This window comes from Motacilla alba, chromosome 1, assembly GCF_015832195.1.
Source record: "Motacilla alba alba isolate MOTALB_02 chromosome 1, Motacilla_alba_V1.0_pri, whole genome shotgun sequence".
NCBI lineage: Eukaryota > Metazoa > Chordata > Aves > Passeriformes > Motacillidae > Motacilla > Motacilla alba.
In genome coordinates this window covers 48,838,354-48,853,748 of record NC_052016.1, presented here as the reverse complement: position 1 = coordinate 48,853,748, position 15,395 = coordinate 48,838,354, and the positions used below count along the sequence as shown (strand labels likewise).

Sequence of the window (15,395 nt, the reverse complement as noted above, 5' to 3'; positions counted from 1 at the left end):
GCAATTCGTAGTAGTCAAGTAATCAAGTATCAAGTAATCAAGGGTAGGGGAACAGTGAGTATGAAGGAACTGCTTGAGTGGTTAGCTGTCTTAAAGTGAAGTAATGAAAATGTTACAAAAAAGTGTGTGCTGTCTAAATATGCACAAATATCTAGTATTAAGAAGTATATATTATAGTATTAAGAAAAGTAGTTGTCAATAGATTGGTATTATTTACCCATTATGGGACTAAGGGGAGACATTTATTTATTTTACAGCAAAACTTACCTGCTTTGTAAACAGCAAATGAAAAACTAAGCTATTGTCAAATCTCCATTGTTTTCCTTATGTCCTTTAGAGTTTTTATTAATTTGACGTAGTCTCCTTGTTGTAGATGGGAAAGTTTACTGCGAGTTATTAATAGTCACCTCTCCTGTAGACAGGTAACAAGTAGAGTTGTTTTTTTGATGGCTGTTAAGCAACATAATTAGCAATAAACATACGAGCAGTTCTGCAAACCAGTGTGACATTAATTCTGATACATTTAGTCACTTGGAAACATGGGTACTTATTAACTACTAACATTTCCATGTGATAACTATTCTGTTTGGTTTCTTTCTTTACTTGTTCTCTGAACTGTAAAAGTATCTGAAGCCATTATTTCTGAAAATACCTGAAATCATTATTTATGAACTATCAAATGCATTGTAACTTCTGTTTTCCTTCATGCCTACACAATACTTAGTGGGAAATTCCCAGCATGTCTGTGACTATGTATATGTTTGTTATGTAAAAATTTGCTCTAGGTCTTTCAGCATAATAAATTGTCTATTCTGTTATGGGGTTTTGTTTTGCTTTTTTTTCCTTGGTTCAGCTGTAACATAAGATGCAACTTTGTGTTTGGTTCTTGACTAAGAAATCTCTAATTAGAAATATTTTTATTCTTACTACAAGTGATAAAATGAGCATATGATTGTTGGGGCACTTGATACTAAACTAATTAAACCTGCAGTTAAGTTAGTGGGAATGTGACCCCTGAATATCATTGCATGATGAGTGTTACTGTTTTTGCCATCACCCCTATGTCTATTTCTGTCCCCCTGTCATGTAAATCAGATCATAAGTATCAGTATTTTCATTGCATTTTTTGTCCTTTTTTTCCCCAAGACAAACTTGTTTGGCAGAACTAAAAAATTAGCAGGGTTTTCATCACCTTTGAACATCTATTTAAAGCAAATGTGTTCCACATAGTCACCTCTGCATGGATTTGCCTTTTTATTGAAACTGGTAATATTGTCACTGAGGGTTATTGTCTTTGAGCCTCTGAAGGTTTGGTTTTCTGTGTCTGTAGGGTGCACTGCCAGACTGTTTCCATGAAAGAAATTTGAAGAATTGCTAAACCTGTATGTTCCCATAGCCATACTACACGTATCTGTGCTTATTTTGGGAAGGCAGTTCAGCTATTGATTTACTTCAGTTAATGTTGTTCATACCACTGCAGTATGGACATAACAATTAAAAATACTGAGGGAGGGAAATTATGCTTTAGGAAGTGAAATATCTTCTAAGAGTTTACAGTATTTGTCGGTCTTTCTCTCATCCCCCTGGGCATCAAAATAAGATTCAGCCATGAGACTGAAATGCTCTTAGGGAACTGGAGGAGAGGAGTTTCTGTGTGTAGTAATTAATTACGAACTTTTTTGGTTTTGAATATTAGGGAGTAAAAGGAGCAATATATTTAATTGACATTAAATAGAAACTGAATTGTAGAGCCAGCTGGCTTAGCTGTTGGCATATGACAAAACAGTGGGAATTGAACCAGAAAACACTTTATGAGGTTACTGTAACCTCGAATTCGTGGCCATAATTTTAATGGGTGGGTGCTGTTCATCCTTTAGTGAAGGGAGCAGGATACAGAGGGAGAAGCTCTAAAGAATTTTCCATTATAATTTTTCAATTACATAAACAGTCAAAAAATAGAAAACATTCTGAATACAGTTCTGGTTTCCTTGTTAGATTAAAAGTGTAATCTAACACTAGTGGAAAATACTAATATTCTTGGTTAACTCTTTCTAACAGATCAACAATTTTTTTTTCAGGTCGAAAATTGAAAAAGTTTAACAAAATTAAGGTTGTGAGAACATTAGATGTTGCACTCCAGCAGCCAGCAGCTCTTCAAGATGAAAGCCAGTCTCTAACCCCAAGGCTGTCCTTTTCTCCAAATCAAGAAATACAGTTTGTTCCCCCAATGATAAGTGTTTTACGAGGCATTGAGCCAGAAGTTGTCTATGCTGGTTATGACAATACAAAACCTGAAACACCAAGTTCCTTGCTGACCAGTCTGAATCATCTTTGTGAGAGGCAACTTCTTTGTGTAGTCAAGTGGTCTAAATTACTACCAGGTAATATAATTTCTGATATGTAGTGAATTGTATTTAAGCAATTATTTCATTACAGGAGCAGTCTAAAGACAATAGTATTGACTGCCTGTTAATTATTTACAAATTTCAAAATTATTAAGCTTTCACTTATCAGATAATTTAACTAATCAAATATATTTTAATAAGGAAGCACATTTGAAAGAATCCATCTAAATATTTAGATTCACTCTAAAAGAAAGCACAGGAGCTCAGACAGTTCCTGTATGTGATTGTTATTACAGCCTTTCTACCCTAGCCCCTCTTGCTCTATTATTTATTCATTTGATATTGTATATCTGCTTATTCTTTATTCTTCTTATTACTAAAATGAATTTTTGAAAGCAACAAAGTAAAATTTTTATAAATAATACCATTTGGAACTAAGCAGCTCACAAACAGACTGGTAATGAGAAGTAATTTAATTTATGAAGATCCACACTAGATTAAAAAAAATCCATGTTATGTATATATGTGTGCTGTATGGTGATAGGGATCATCATGGTCATCCTGACATATATAGAAATCAATAAATTGAGCAGGAAGCCTAGAAAATAGTTTCATGTGAGCTCAGTTTGACACTTTGCTGCTGCAGGAAGCAGTAGTCTCAATCACTGCTCTTCCCATTGCAGTTGGCACTTAACAGACCTCTTGAGTGAATTGATTCATCTCACTAAATGAGAAGAAACCTTTTTTTTTTTAGCCCTCTTTGTTTCCTGATGTTTTCATGAACTGAACCAGTTCACTGTGGAGGAGCATGAGTGCCAAAGCTTGCTTGAAGGAGGTAACAGGACCATGCAATGAGGAACAGGAGCACTGCTTTCAGCAGCAGGAAGCTGTTAGTTTCACTCAGATAATTTGTGGCAGTCTTTAAATTTATCAAACAGGAAAAATGATCAAATGCAAGCGCACAACTGAATATGGTTCTGTTTAGTTGAATGCAAGAAAGATACTCATATTGGATGTTTTTGTGTGACAGCTGCATCTTATGGTAAGAACACTGATGTTCAAGCTATTGACATTAAATGAGAACTGGTTACAGTAATCATGTTACAGTCATATTTTTACCGAAGGAAAAAGAGATGCATTCCTATTCTCTGAAACAATAATTTTTGGTAAAATAAATTTTGGTGTGAACATTTCAAAATACTGGATGAGAACAAAAAGACAAGAGGTTGACTATCAAAGTAAAATAGGCAGTTATTACCCAAGCATTGGAGAGCTACATCCCCAAAACAGCTTGTCTTTCTAGGTGTTCTCAGTTTAATAGCTCAGATTTGTAATCTCAACACACCTACTTAGATGCTGTCTAAATGAGAATTAAGAAATATTTTATCTTTAATTTCATTTCCAGGTTTTCGGAATTTGCATATCGACGATCAGATAACCCTCATCCAGTATTCCTGGATGAGTCTAATGGTTTTTGCGATGGGGTGGAGATCATACAAACATGTCAGTGGTCAGATGTTGTATTTTGCACCAGATCTGATTCTAAATGAGTAAGTGGAATCCTCTCATGAATAACATGTTGAACTTTTATGTGCCAATGGGAATGTGACTCCATTGAGGCCAAGATTTCATTCATTACTTGTTCTGTTTCAAAATTAACGGCCAAGTCCTCTGACTATATCAAAGTTCAGTATCTTTGGGAGGGGCTTTGTGGGAACCTCAACTATTCTGTGTACATGGTCAAGCAAAAGCAGTTCAAATAGAATTTTAATTATCTAAGAAAAAAAAATCATGCTGTCAGAAGATTTACTTCAACTCATCTGAATAAGTCACAAGTTAATGTTTACTAAATGGAACTGAGTGTGGGTTTTTTTGGTTGTTTTTGTTTGGGTGGTTTTTGCAAATAGTTTGCCTAAAATCTAAATGCTCAGTAAAAAAACTACTTAACAAGTAGGAATTTTGATATCAAGGAAAAATTATATGTGACTCCTCTTTTCTGCTGGGGGGTGGCAGGGGCTTTTTGGCTTGGATTTGCCTTCACTATGCTGTTTAATTTAGATAATCGTCATTTCAGTCTTTGTCAGTTTTCCAGCTCTGCAAATTAATATTGTCAGACTTGTAATTTTATATTCTTTGGTTATAGTACATGGGAGGTTGCCAGGAACAGTAAAACATAATTTAATCCCTATATTTATGTTTCCTTAATAAATTTTTCTCATTTTTTTCTTAAAATACTAAAAGAACTGCTATGAAGCAAGCCGAAAGAAAAACAGGTGTTTAGTAAGACATATTGTTTAAGGATTAAACAGTTGAATTTGCAGAAGATCTAGACACCTGATTTTAAAATCTATGGATGTGTAGAAGATATTCAGTAGAGCTGACCCCATAGCTCTTGACCTTTTCTCTTCCAAATGACTGTAAATCACTGTGAGGTTGTTGAGTAATGAATTCTTTCCTCTCCCATTTTTATTAATTGTGCAGCACAAAATTGAATTACTTAGAAGTGGTGAGATTAAACAAATTTCTGGCTGTATTGTTGTCCTAGCATAGTCTTATACATCTTATGGTTACATTCAGAAGAAACACACAGAGTGAGATGGCTTTAAGCAGTAATGTCCTGTCTTGGACTATCACCCTGTTTGTGGACAACTGCTGACAGCTTGTGAGGAAGACTTTAAGTACTTTCTTTGTGAATGGTGTTGAGATTTATGAACCCTCATTGTAATCCACCAGAGACAGCTTCTTATTATCAACTCAAGATCATCCATGCTGGGTGCTGACAACATATTCCTCTCTTGGTTGTAGAACACATCATCAGGGTCATACTAGTGATGTTATAAACAAGGAGATACAAAAAGTAAATGATGCACTGAATCATATCTGCAACTATTTATTGGACATAAGTTGGCTTTTAGATCAGTAAAATGTAAATGACTTTGTTATCTACGATGATGTCTAAGTTTGTACTTTTATGTTCACCTTAAGAAAGGGTAACTGCTGAACACTGTCCTGGTCATGCGTCCCCATGACTTTAGCTGAGCTGGACCACTCTGTGGCTGCACTGTCAAACAGATAAGGAGTTTGTATGCCTGAGAGGTACCCCAGAAAAAGCCATTCATTAGCAGGTGGAGGTGATCTCTGACATGACTCACCATGTAGGAGTGCAGGCACTAATACCAGAACCACAGGAGTGTGTGCCTAGAGGTAGAAAGAGATAATAGAAAGTCCTGCAGGGGCAACACACACCATAGTTGTTTCATAATTACCATGAAAGCACAATCCAAAGCCTGTGTCACAGCCAATCTGTCATTTAGTGAACTGAGTTGTAATGCTTCTTGGGAAGGATGTGTTTGGTAGCATCAATTTCAGACCAAGAAAGCCAATAGTGCTAGTTTGACAAAGATTTCTTTGCATTAACACCCTGCAAGGACTTACTGTTACTTGTATGTCGCAGTGTCTGAAAATTTGAGTAGGAACAGCATTTAAGCTGCTAGACCCTGAAATCTGCTTTTACTCTTTGTAGATAATAATTAGGAAGAGATGCTACCAAAAAAAGTAATAGAAAAGGAGATTTAAAGTAGATGGAGAAACAAGTCTATTCGGGTCTAAAAGATTAAATATCTATGGTTATGTCACTTAAGAGATGGTAGAAGATATCAGTTGTTGAGGAACATAAAAATAATTTTCATTCAAGCTGACAGTAACACTTTGACAAGAAAAAAATTCAATGCATTGAAAAAGTCTTTTTTTAAATAGAAAATATCTTCTGTTTTGTTTGCTGAGGTCACTATCTGCAGTCAGGTTGGAATGCTGATCTGAACTCCGTAGCAGGCAGGCGAGCAAAATTTAATCTTCCTGTTATTGTACCTAATTGATCTGGATTGGAATGCAACCTTTTAAAATCAGTCCAAGATACTGGATAATCAAGTTAATATGCAATGAATTCAGTCTAGATTAGAAACTTTGTAATGCTACCATTGCAGTAATTTCAGTTGAAAATTATTCTCCTACTAAGTATATGCAATAATATATACTCAATATACCAAAATCACAAAGAGAAAAGTGGTATCAAAGTGCTGCAAACCCCCCACATTTCTGTGTATATTCTGTGTTGTTTGTTCTGGTTACTTCTGTGGGAGTTTAGGAAAGGTTGTATTTAATGCCTGTTTACTTAGCATGTAACATTTTAAACTGTTTCTTTTATGGCATAACATGCTACAAAGCAAGATCATTGTTGCTGGAAGTACCAGGCTGGAGTTGCTACAAAGTATTTTGATACAGACACTTTTGCAAAACCTAAGAACGAGTTTTTTGTAGACTCTCAGATTTGTCTTCAGTTCTATGCTTTGAAGCCTTTACCAAGATACAAGAATCTATCAACTTCTAAAATAAGATAGTACTTCACATTATTCATTAGGGTATTTTTAGTTAGTAAACACCCCTTATTTTTGGTGGTTAGCATTCAGCTTTAATAGTTTTTTGGTTTCTTTTCCAGACAGCAGTAACAGATTTAACACCCAAAATAAGAGCACATTCATAACAATAAAAAACTAGCATAGGAACAAAAATAATCAGAAAATTGTTTATGTGTATAAGCTTATCTTTAAGTTTTGTAATGTGATAAACTGCTAACATGACCTTTCTTTCAAACAGTTAGTACTGGAGCCTTTCTTTGTCTTTGTTTTCATGTTTTTTTAATTTTTTTTTTTTAACTTTTCTGGGTGTAAGACAGAGGATGAAAGAATCATCGTTCTATTCCCTGTGTCTATCCATGTGGCAACTCCCACAGGAATTTGTCAGACTTCAAGTTAGCCAAGAAGAGTTCCTGTGTATGAAAGCACTGTTACTTCTCAACACAAGTAGGTTCTTTTGATTCTTTGTAACATATTACTATTAAAAGGATTTTGAACCATGTTGTTTAACTTGACAATCACTAAGCCCTCTGGATTAACAAGTGGAAATGTCCTAGATGGAATGTTAGTATTCTAAGACTAAAAAAGACTTTCTCCTAATGTTTATAAAGAACAAAGAATTTGTGATTCATTGTTGGTTTTATTGTGTTTAAAGATACTGGGGAAATGTTGGATCCCTTTTGACATATGGCTATACTGTGTTACACATTTTCAAAACAACCATGCAGTATTTCCGCCTAGAAACATCAGTTCAAGGGACTCTATACAGATTTAAAAAACCCCAACCAAGCCAAAACAACCTTAAAAGTATTAGAATACATTAAAAAATATTTAATAAATTATCAGGACTGAGGGCTTTATCTTGACCAAGATCTTAAACATGTTTGCTCAAAAGAATTAGGGAAGTGGCCATGACAAACAATACTAGCATTTATTCAACTTTTTTTTTAGTTATAAAGAGGTGAAGTTTAGCACAGACATAAACAAATGGAAATGTTTTTCTTTGGTTTGTTTCTCTGGAAACAAAATCTGTGGTCTCTTAATTATACGCATCTTTTAAAGAATGCAGCATATAACTGCTTTCCCCTTTACATAGGAAATGTGGTTGCTGGTGAACTTCTCTTCCAAAATCTTCTCTGAAATACTAAAATTTACATCTGTTGAGGCTATAATTGTTAGTTATAAATCCCCAAGTAGAAAGTTTTAAAGGAGTACAGGTGCTGTTAGAAATGAGAATAAGCACTTTTGAAAAATATAGTTGAAAGAATGTAAAAGTTTGGTTCTCAACACACAGCGAGGTCAGAGGAGAGATGTGCAAATCCTGAATGACCTGCTTCTTGGTTTTACTAAGTTTAAGTAATTTATAAGGAATTAAAATTAAGTCCCTCTCAATCTGTACATGGCTGGTATTTGCATAAACCCATTCTTAAAAAATTAAAACCTGGTCTCAACAGAGAGTAATTTTAAAAAGATTAAATTTAGCTCATATGAACATGGAAATTACTAAAAGAATAGCAAAATGCCATACACTCTGCTAAAGCAGTAAAGGTAATGTGGATGAAAATCCTGATATAACTCCAGTTGCTTTGTTAGAATATTAATGTATTCCTATTTTAAATGTTTTCCACCTTGTTTTCATCCCAAATAAACACTCTTGTCTATCTTCTGAAATTACAGCTAAATTTAGATAAAGTTGTGACATTTCAGCTATCTCTGTTCCAAAAAGTTCATATCAAATTCAAAAAAGCATTACAGTGATTGGTCCTATCCCTCTCATTTCTGAGTGCATCAATTTAACAGAATTCATGCAGTTACCTTTCTTTATCAACTGGATTGCACTCAGAAGCTATTTTTTTAAGATGATATCTTCATGTATATGCAAGAAATTACTTTTTAAAAAAAGAAAGTATTTCTACCTGTTCTGATGAGTTTTGCTCTTTGTTCTCTGCTGCATTTATTGTCATATAGGAAAAACCAATTTGTCAGATCTTTGGGAAAAGGAACACACCTAACAGTTGTTCCTGAGACATTTAGTAAACATTTGGTACTGTATAAATATAATTCCACAAAAGTATTTTCAAAAAAGCCATAGAAACTTGTTGTTTTTCTAAGGTATTTTAAGACTACTTTTAATTTAGTCATGATGTTCATCTTAATCCACTGCAATTGTGAAAGTACAGCCATTTCAGTCTTTTGTTGTACTAACAGTAAATCAAGTCTAATCGTTTAGTCTCTCATTGTGTCTTCTGTTCAATTTATTATTTAGATGAACTGTTTTTGACATTTTTAGATAATTCCAAAGAAACAATAATTTGAAATAAACTGAGTGTCAGTCTCTATAAATTTCTAGTTTTGAATGGACCCCCCAGCCTAAGTTTTAACATGATATTTGATTTTACAGTTTTTTCTTTGAGTTGGCTGAGGCTTAAATGTAATGCATTCCAGACTTCTGATTTAAAGGAATTTTTAAATCTTGTTACATAAGATTCTGCCTCAGTTCGTGCCACTGAATAAAAGCATCCTCATTCTTGACATATGTTCAGGGGAAGGGAGCAGCTCTAATAGATATCTACCAGGAACTTTTTGTTATTAGACAGGAATGTGACTGTCTTTTTGCAGAATTCAGAGGAAAAAGACCATTCATTGATGGAAGATACCATCAAAATTAATTTGGAGGGGAAATATAAAGACTTAATTGCTGGTTTAGAGATGTAAGTCAAGGATAACTTCCATCTAACCCTAAACTCCAGCAGAGCCACTTTATATGAAAATATTCCTTAGTTCTCTATAAAAGAAATGTCCAGAATCATCCAGGCTTTGAAAATTAAGGTATTCTTTTCCATGACACTTATCACTAGCAGCCACTAACAGGTTCTTTTCTCAGTGCTCTCTCCATGTCCTCATTTTGATTCTCACACCTGACCTTTAAGGGAAGAGGGAGTTCAACCAATTTCTCCTCCTTGCTCATTTTTCTAAAAAGCTGTTCACCTTTAAGTCACTGATGGGTTCTATTAAGTGGAAGAGGTTCAAACAGGAGGTCTGAGCCCTGGCAGCTTTTCTGTCTGCACTACTTTAGAGCTGTTAGTTCATTCCTTGACTCCATTTTGAAGCACTCCAGCTAGATCTGTCTACCACAAATTTGCTGTGAAGAGGGCAGACCCTCAGCAGTGTAAACATGGATCAGTCCATAATGTGTTTCCTCAAAGACAGGAGTGGTTCTTTAAGCCATATTTTTTTTTCCCAGCAAACACATGTAACTGAAGCTTAGGGATATTTCTAGACATAAGGCAATCAGCAAAATGAACTGATTGCTCCTGGTATATCCTTTTAACTAATTGTATCACTGGTTTTGGAGTAATTCTTGAAAGGGAAGAAGTACCTGGCACATAATAATGAATTGCATTGTACAGCATGAAATACTGTAAATTTTTCCTGTACTTTAAATTTCATTGCCTTCAGAGTAAATTGTAGTCCAACTGGTTTGGGGTTTTTTTTAGTTCCTTTGGAAGGTCTAAGAAGTCAAAGCCAATTTGATGAGATGAGAACAAGTTACATCAGAGAACTGGTGAAGGCAATTGGTTTGCGCCAGAAAGGTGTTGTGGCCAACTCACAACGTTTCTATCAACTTACAAAACTGATGGATTCCATGCATGATGTAAGTTTATTTGTTAATGCTTTCTGCTCTTTATTTAAGAAGGAATTTCTTAAAAGTAATTCTGTGGAAGGGGGTTATCAGCATTGCTAAACAACAGAAGAACACACAAAAAATCCTTTATTGTGTATATTTGTGTGAATAGATGGCTATATATTCAACATCAGTATTTGTGTTGTGCACATATTTTATGGTATACAACATCAAAGTATTTGTGAAACATGCATTAGAGTTCTACCATTTTGTTTCATTTTTAGTGTAACATAACCAGTACAGTTGTGGGCTTTGGTAGGGGTGGTGTATATGTGTATGTGAGCATGTGCATACTTGTTCAGGAAAACAGTGTGAGGAAGAGGCAGTTCAAGTTGCAAAGTCAGACTACTAAGAATTGGTGAAAGGCAACCAAGATTGGCTTTGCAACCTTAGTTAAATTGGTTTTATGTGGATATTCTATACCACTTTTTCAGTATCTGTCTAGGTTTGGAAATTGAGTAATCTTTGGCAATTCTAGATACCATTCCCTGGACACTTTTGAACTCAGTGTTGGTTGTGAGGAACTCCTAAGGAGTTCAAGGTGGACAGGATCTTTGCATCATTGTATTCTTCAGAATTCAGCAAATCTGCATTTTATTTTAATTCAGTCTCTTCATTTTAAATGCATACAGTAAAATAACTTGTGAGGAAGAGAAAGAGGGAGAGAGGCTTGCTGCAAAATAACAAAGTGAGGTTTGATCCATGGAGTATCTTCATTCAAGTCCTGTTTGATCTCAGGCTGTTAAAGTGATGAGAGATATAAGGAAAAGAAAGCTCGTCACACTGGAGAGATTGTATGATGTTAAAGCCTAAGGTAGCAGAAATAGTCCCATATTTAACAACATAATGGTCGCTGGTTTGAAATTAAAATTGGAACCTCTCAGGGAGGCTAGAAGAGATGTAATAATCACATGTTGAGCTGCTTTCAAGGGATGAGAGTCTGTGAAGTTCAGTGTTTGCAGCATACATGGATATGATCATAATGAAAACCATGGCAAAGCTCACAGGTGAGTAGTAAATGCTGTCTCTCAGAGCAGTGTTCAAATAGCAGGTAGTGATCAAAGCACACACATGAGCGTGAGAGTAAGATGAAAGGTTGAAAGCTTGTTAAGTAGTTGCCATTGTTCATCACATGTCTTGAGTGAGGGTGATACTACTTTGTAATATTAGTGATGCAGTGGTTTTATATGACTTGCCATAGCTATATGTATGGTTTTTGCCATTAATAGGATCTGACAGGTACCCTCATTACTGATTCAAGAAAGGACATGGTAAGGTATAGAATGATGTGACCTGATGAATGTATGAGATAAATGATTGACAGCATGTTTATGTGGCTGCATTACTGTTAGCCTGATTGATCATGTTTGTATTTTATCAAATCCAGCTGGTGAAACAGCTCCATCTCTTCTGTTTGAACACATTTCTCCAGTCCCGTGCACTGAGCGTTGAATTCCCTGAGATGATGTCAGAGGTGATTGCTGCACAGCTACCCAAGATTCTAGCAGGGATGGTGAAACCTCTTCTCTTTCACAAGAAGTGAAATGTCTTTTCTCTTATCACAGAGATGATACCTGGGTCATTTTTTGTTTGTTTATTTTGGTCAAGATTTTGCAATGTCAGGACTTCAGCATATTTGACATACTTACCCTGCTGACTGCTTTATACTTGTAACATACACAAGCCATTCAAGCTTGATGTACATATTGTGAGTTCCTGATTCCTTAACTGCAAAAATCACAACAGTCATAAGAAACCTTTTGTAAACTTGTCTAAGCTGCTTTTTAGATATGCATATGAATGACAGTGAATAGACTTTCCAGATTTCTAACAACAGTTATACATTTTTCTTACACATTGCACACTCTTGAATTTCTGGTATGACATGGTGCAAAATTTTTACTTTAGCACATTGTGTGCATGGGTACACGTGGGCATGTGCATAATGTAAGATTTTGGAGGAATTAAAATAAATATTGCCCACATTTTCTTATGGATATTTTACTTTTTATTACTGCAGTGCCATCACAGGCACACAGTATACATTCATACTCTCATCTGTGGTCATGTTGCATTGAAACTCAATCCAGCATACTGTGTTCTGCATCATTCAGTGGAGCTCTTCTTCAGAAATCAGAAAGTTTAGGAAAATTTCAGTGTGTATTACGCCAGAAATAATGTGTATGCAAACCCACTAAGCTTTGGTTTGTGTTATTTTTCCTTAAAAGTTCAGCACTTACTAAAGCTAAATCACTTAGCTGTAATCCTAAATTCATCAACTCTTACATTCTGTATTTCAGAAGCTTTAAATAGAGATGTTTTCATTGACTGCAACTCTTAATAATCTTAATGTTTTGAATTCCAATGCTGAACACTCAATCAGCCATTAGCATCAAATTATAGTGAGATCAGATGCAAAAAGAAATGGAAAATATGACTGCAAACACTTTGATACACATCAGACTCATTTCAATATGATTTAGTGGAGCTACATATTTTCTATTTTAAAAGCACACCATTATAAATGGGGTAACTGTAAAAAAGGAATTGGACTCAATTAGCTTTATACATTCAAGAAGAATGACATGTTTTACCACAGAAATGAATATTCAACTGAAAAATTATAATGTGGTGGTGTTTGTTCATTTGATATGATTATGAAGCAACTCATGCATTTAAAGCAGTAAATTGTAGATTTATTCAAACAACAGAGAAACAGATAAACTTTAAGAAGAATTTATGAGTCTATTAAAATACAACCGATTTTTCCAGTCATTACAAATGATATGTAAACATAGGAAATGGTGAGTCTTGTTTGGATACTTCTGGCCTTATGCTTTTGCTTTGCCCATGGCTTGTTAGATGTCCCCGTTGTGTGACTGTGTCCTGCTGGTGATGTGTAGCTTGGTCTGTACAGATTTATCCTTGTCTCATGAACAAAGGCCCCTGGGATGTAAGTTCAGTATCCCTGGCTAAATCAGGGTGCCCCTTCTTAAAAGTGTAAGTGATGTTGCTTGTTGGTAAAAATTACATCCTGGTTCTTGAAAAAACTGTGGACAACTGACAAGTACAAGAATGTCTGAAGGTGTCATTACTGGTCATAATTTCCTAAAGCCAATGAAGAAGAATCTACACTACAACTGGGAATAAGAGCATTTTTGAGATCCCCACGTAGCAATACAAAACACACTAGAGCTGGTGCAAATGTGTGACCCTAGATAAAGTGGTATAGACAGACTTTTGTGTTAGTTGACTAGGTTTGTAATTTCTAACTGCCCAGGAAAGAAATGTCTTTGATATTCCATACAGTTTGACTTTTAACTGTGATCCTTAAAGCAATTATGTTTTAATAAATAGCACAAAATTCTTTATTTCTACATCCTGAAGGTTTTTTTCTTTATTTTGTGTTTGCATTCAGTAAATGTGATTTTCAGTAAAAAAATTCCATTTCAATCATTCCACTTTCATGTAACAAGAGTATTTCCATGCATTCTTTTGGAATTGAAGAACTGCCACATGATTTACCACCGAGTAAGCAGACCATCTATGTTACTGTTTAGATTAAACTGATAACAGAAACTTCCCACACTAAAAATTACTCCTCATCACCCTAATTTTGAAATTAGATGACAGATCAGGCAGTATGCTTGCCTTAGGAATGCATGAATCTGCCTACATTTGCGTTTTACTCAAGCCCTAAGTGGCTGACATGTCACTGTGTCCCATAAACATGGCAGATTAGCCTGAAATGCACTATATTTGCCTCAAAGGCATAATCAAAAAGGAAAAAAAAGATACCTTTTGGGAATAGATAACAAAGCTTAAAAACATTCTCAAATTGTATTTCTGAAAGTCCTCTAGCTCACAGAAAAAAATTCCCAAAAGTTCATGGCCATGATGAATTCACTACACAAGATAGAATGACTGGGTAATTGTGTCTGCTATAAGTCTGAAAGTCCCATGGTCATTATGTGATTGTCTGAAGTTTGAAAAAAAATTCCAGCTGTAAGACCAGATTATAAAATGGCTTTTAGTGTCCATTTTGATATTGTCATTTGCTCTGGGTTATGTAGAGACCATGAACAGTGGAAAGACACCAGGTTGACAGTGCCTGAACATTATCCAGGGTGTGCCCAGGTGTCCAAGAAGGCCAGTGGCATCCTGGCCTGGATCAGCACTGGTGTGGCCAGCAGGAGCAGGGCAGTGACCGTCCACCTGTACTCAGCACTGCTGAGGCCACACCTGCAATCCTGTGCTCAGTTCTGGGCCCCTCACTGCAAGAGAGACATTGAGGGTCTGGAGCGCATCCAGAGAAGGGCAACGGAGCTGGGGAAGGGTCTGGAGCATAAATCCTGTGATGAGCAGCTGAGGGAGCTTGGGGTGTTCAGCCTGGAGAAAAGGAGGCTCAGGGGGGAACTCAGCAATCTTTACATCCATCTGAAAGGAGGGTGTAGCCAGGTTGGGGTCAGGGGTCGACCTCTTCTCCTGGGTAACAACTGACAGCAGGAGAGGACGTGACCTCAAGCTGTTCTAGAGGAAGTTCAGGTTGGATATCAGGAAGAATTTCTTCATTGAAAGGGTGGTTAAGCATTGGAAGGGGCTGCCCGGGGAAGTGTTGAAGTCACCATCCCTGGAAGTGTTCAGGAAATGTCTGGACTTACTTCTGTGGTTAAGTTGACAAGGTGGAGATCAGTCAAAGTTTGGACTCAATGATCTTGACAAATTTTTTCCAAACTAAATGGTTCTGACTCTGTGAACATTGATCAATACACCTGATTTCTTCCTTCTCTACAGAAATCTTGTGTACTATGACTTTTCAACCCTGCAGTAACATTTAGAGAGCCATTACTTGATTTTTTTTACTGAGTACAAGGTTTTGTAGTTGTATGTGCTTATGTCCTTTAATAGTTTTTTAAAGAGCAAAGCATTTTGGACCTGAGCTTTACAAATAGG

The 15,395-nt window shown here is 35.8% G+C and overlaps 1 protein-coding gene across 2 annotated transcripts in view; it reads left to right on the top strand.

Moving 5' to 3' along the window:
• The window catches only part of PGR (progesterone receptor), a 33,861-nt gene extending 20,042 nt beyond the window's left edge, over positions 1-13,819 (top strand). For both annotated transcript variants that reach the window (XM_038149049.1, XM_038149039.1), the window contains 5 exons: positions 2,079-2,381; positions 3,751-3,895; positions 7,074-7,204; positions 10,255-10,412; positions 11,830-13,819. In XM_038149049.1, coding sequence (XP_038004977.1) covers positions 2,079-2,381; positions 3,751-3,895; positions 7,074-7,204; positions 10,255-10,412; positions 11,830-11,985 — 893 coding nt within the window. In that variant the 3' untranslated portion in view covers positions 11,986-13,819. The remainder of the gene's footprint in view (positions 1-2,078; positions 2,382-3,750; positions 3,896-7,073; positions 7,205-10,254; positions 10,413-11,829) is intronic.
• The last annotated feature ends 1,576 nt before the right edge of the window (positions 13,820-15,395 follow it).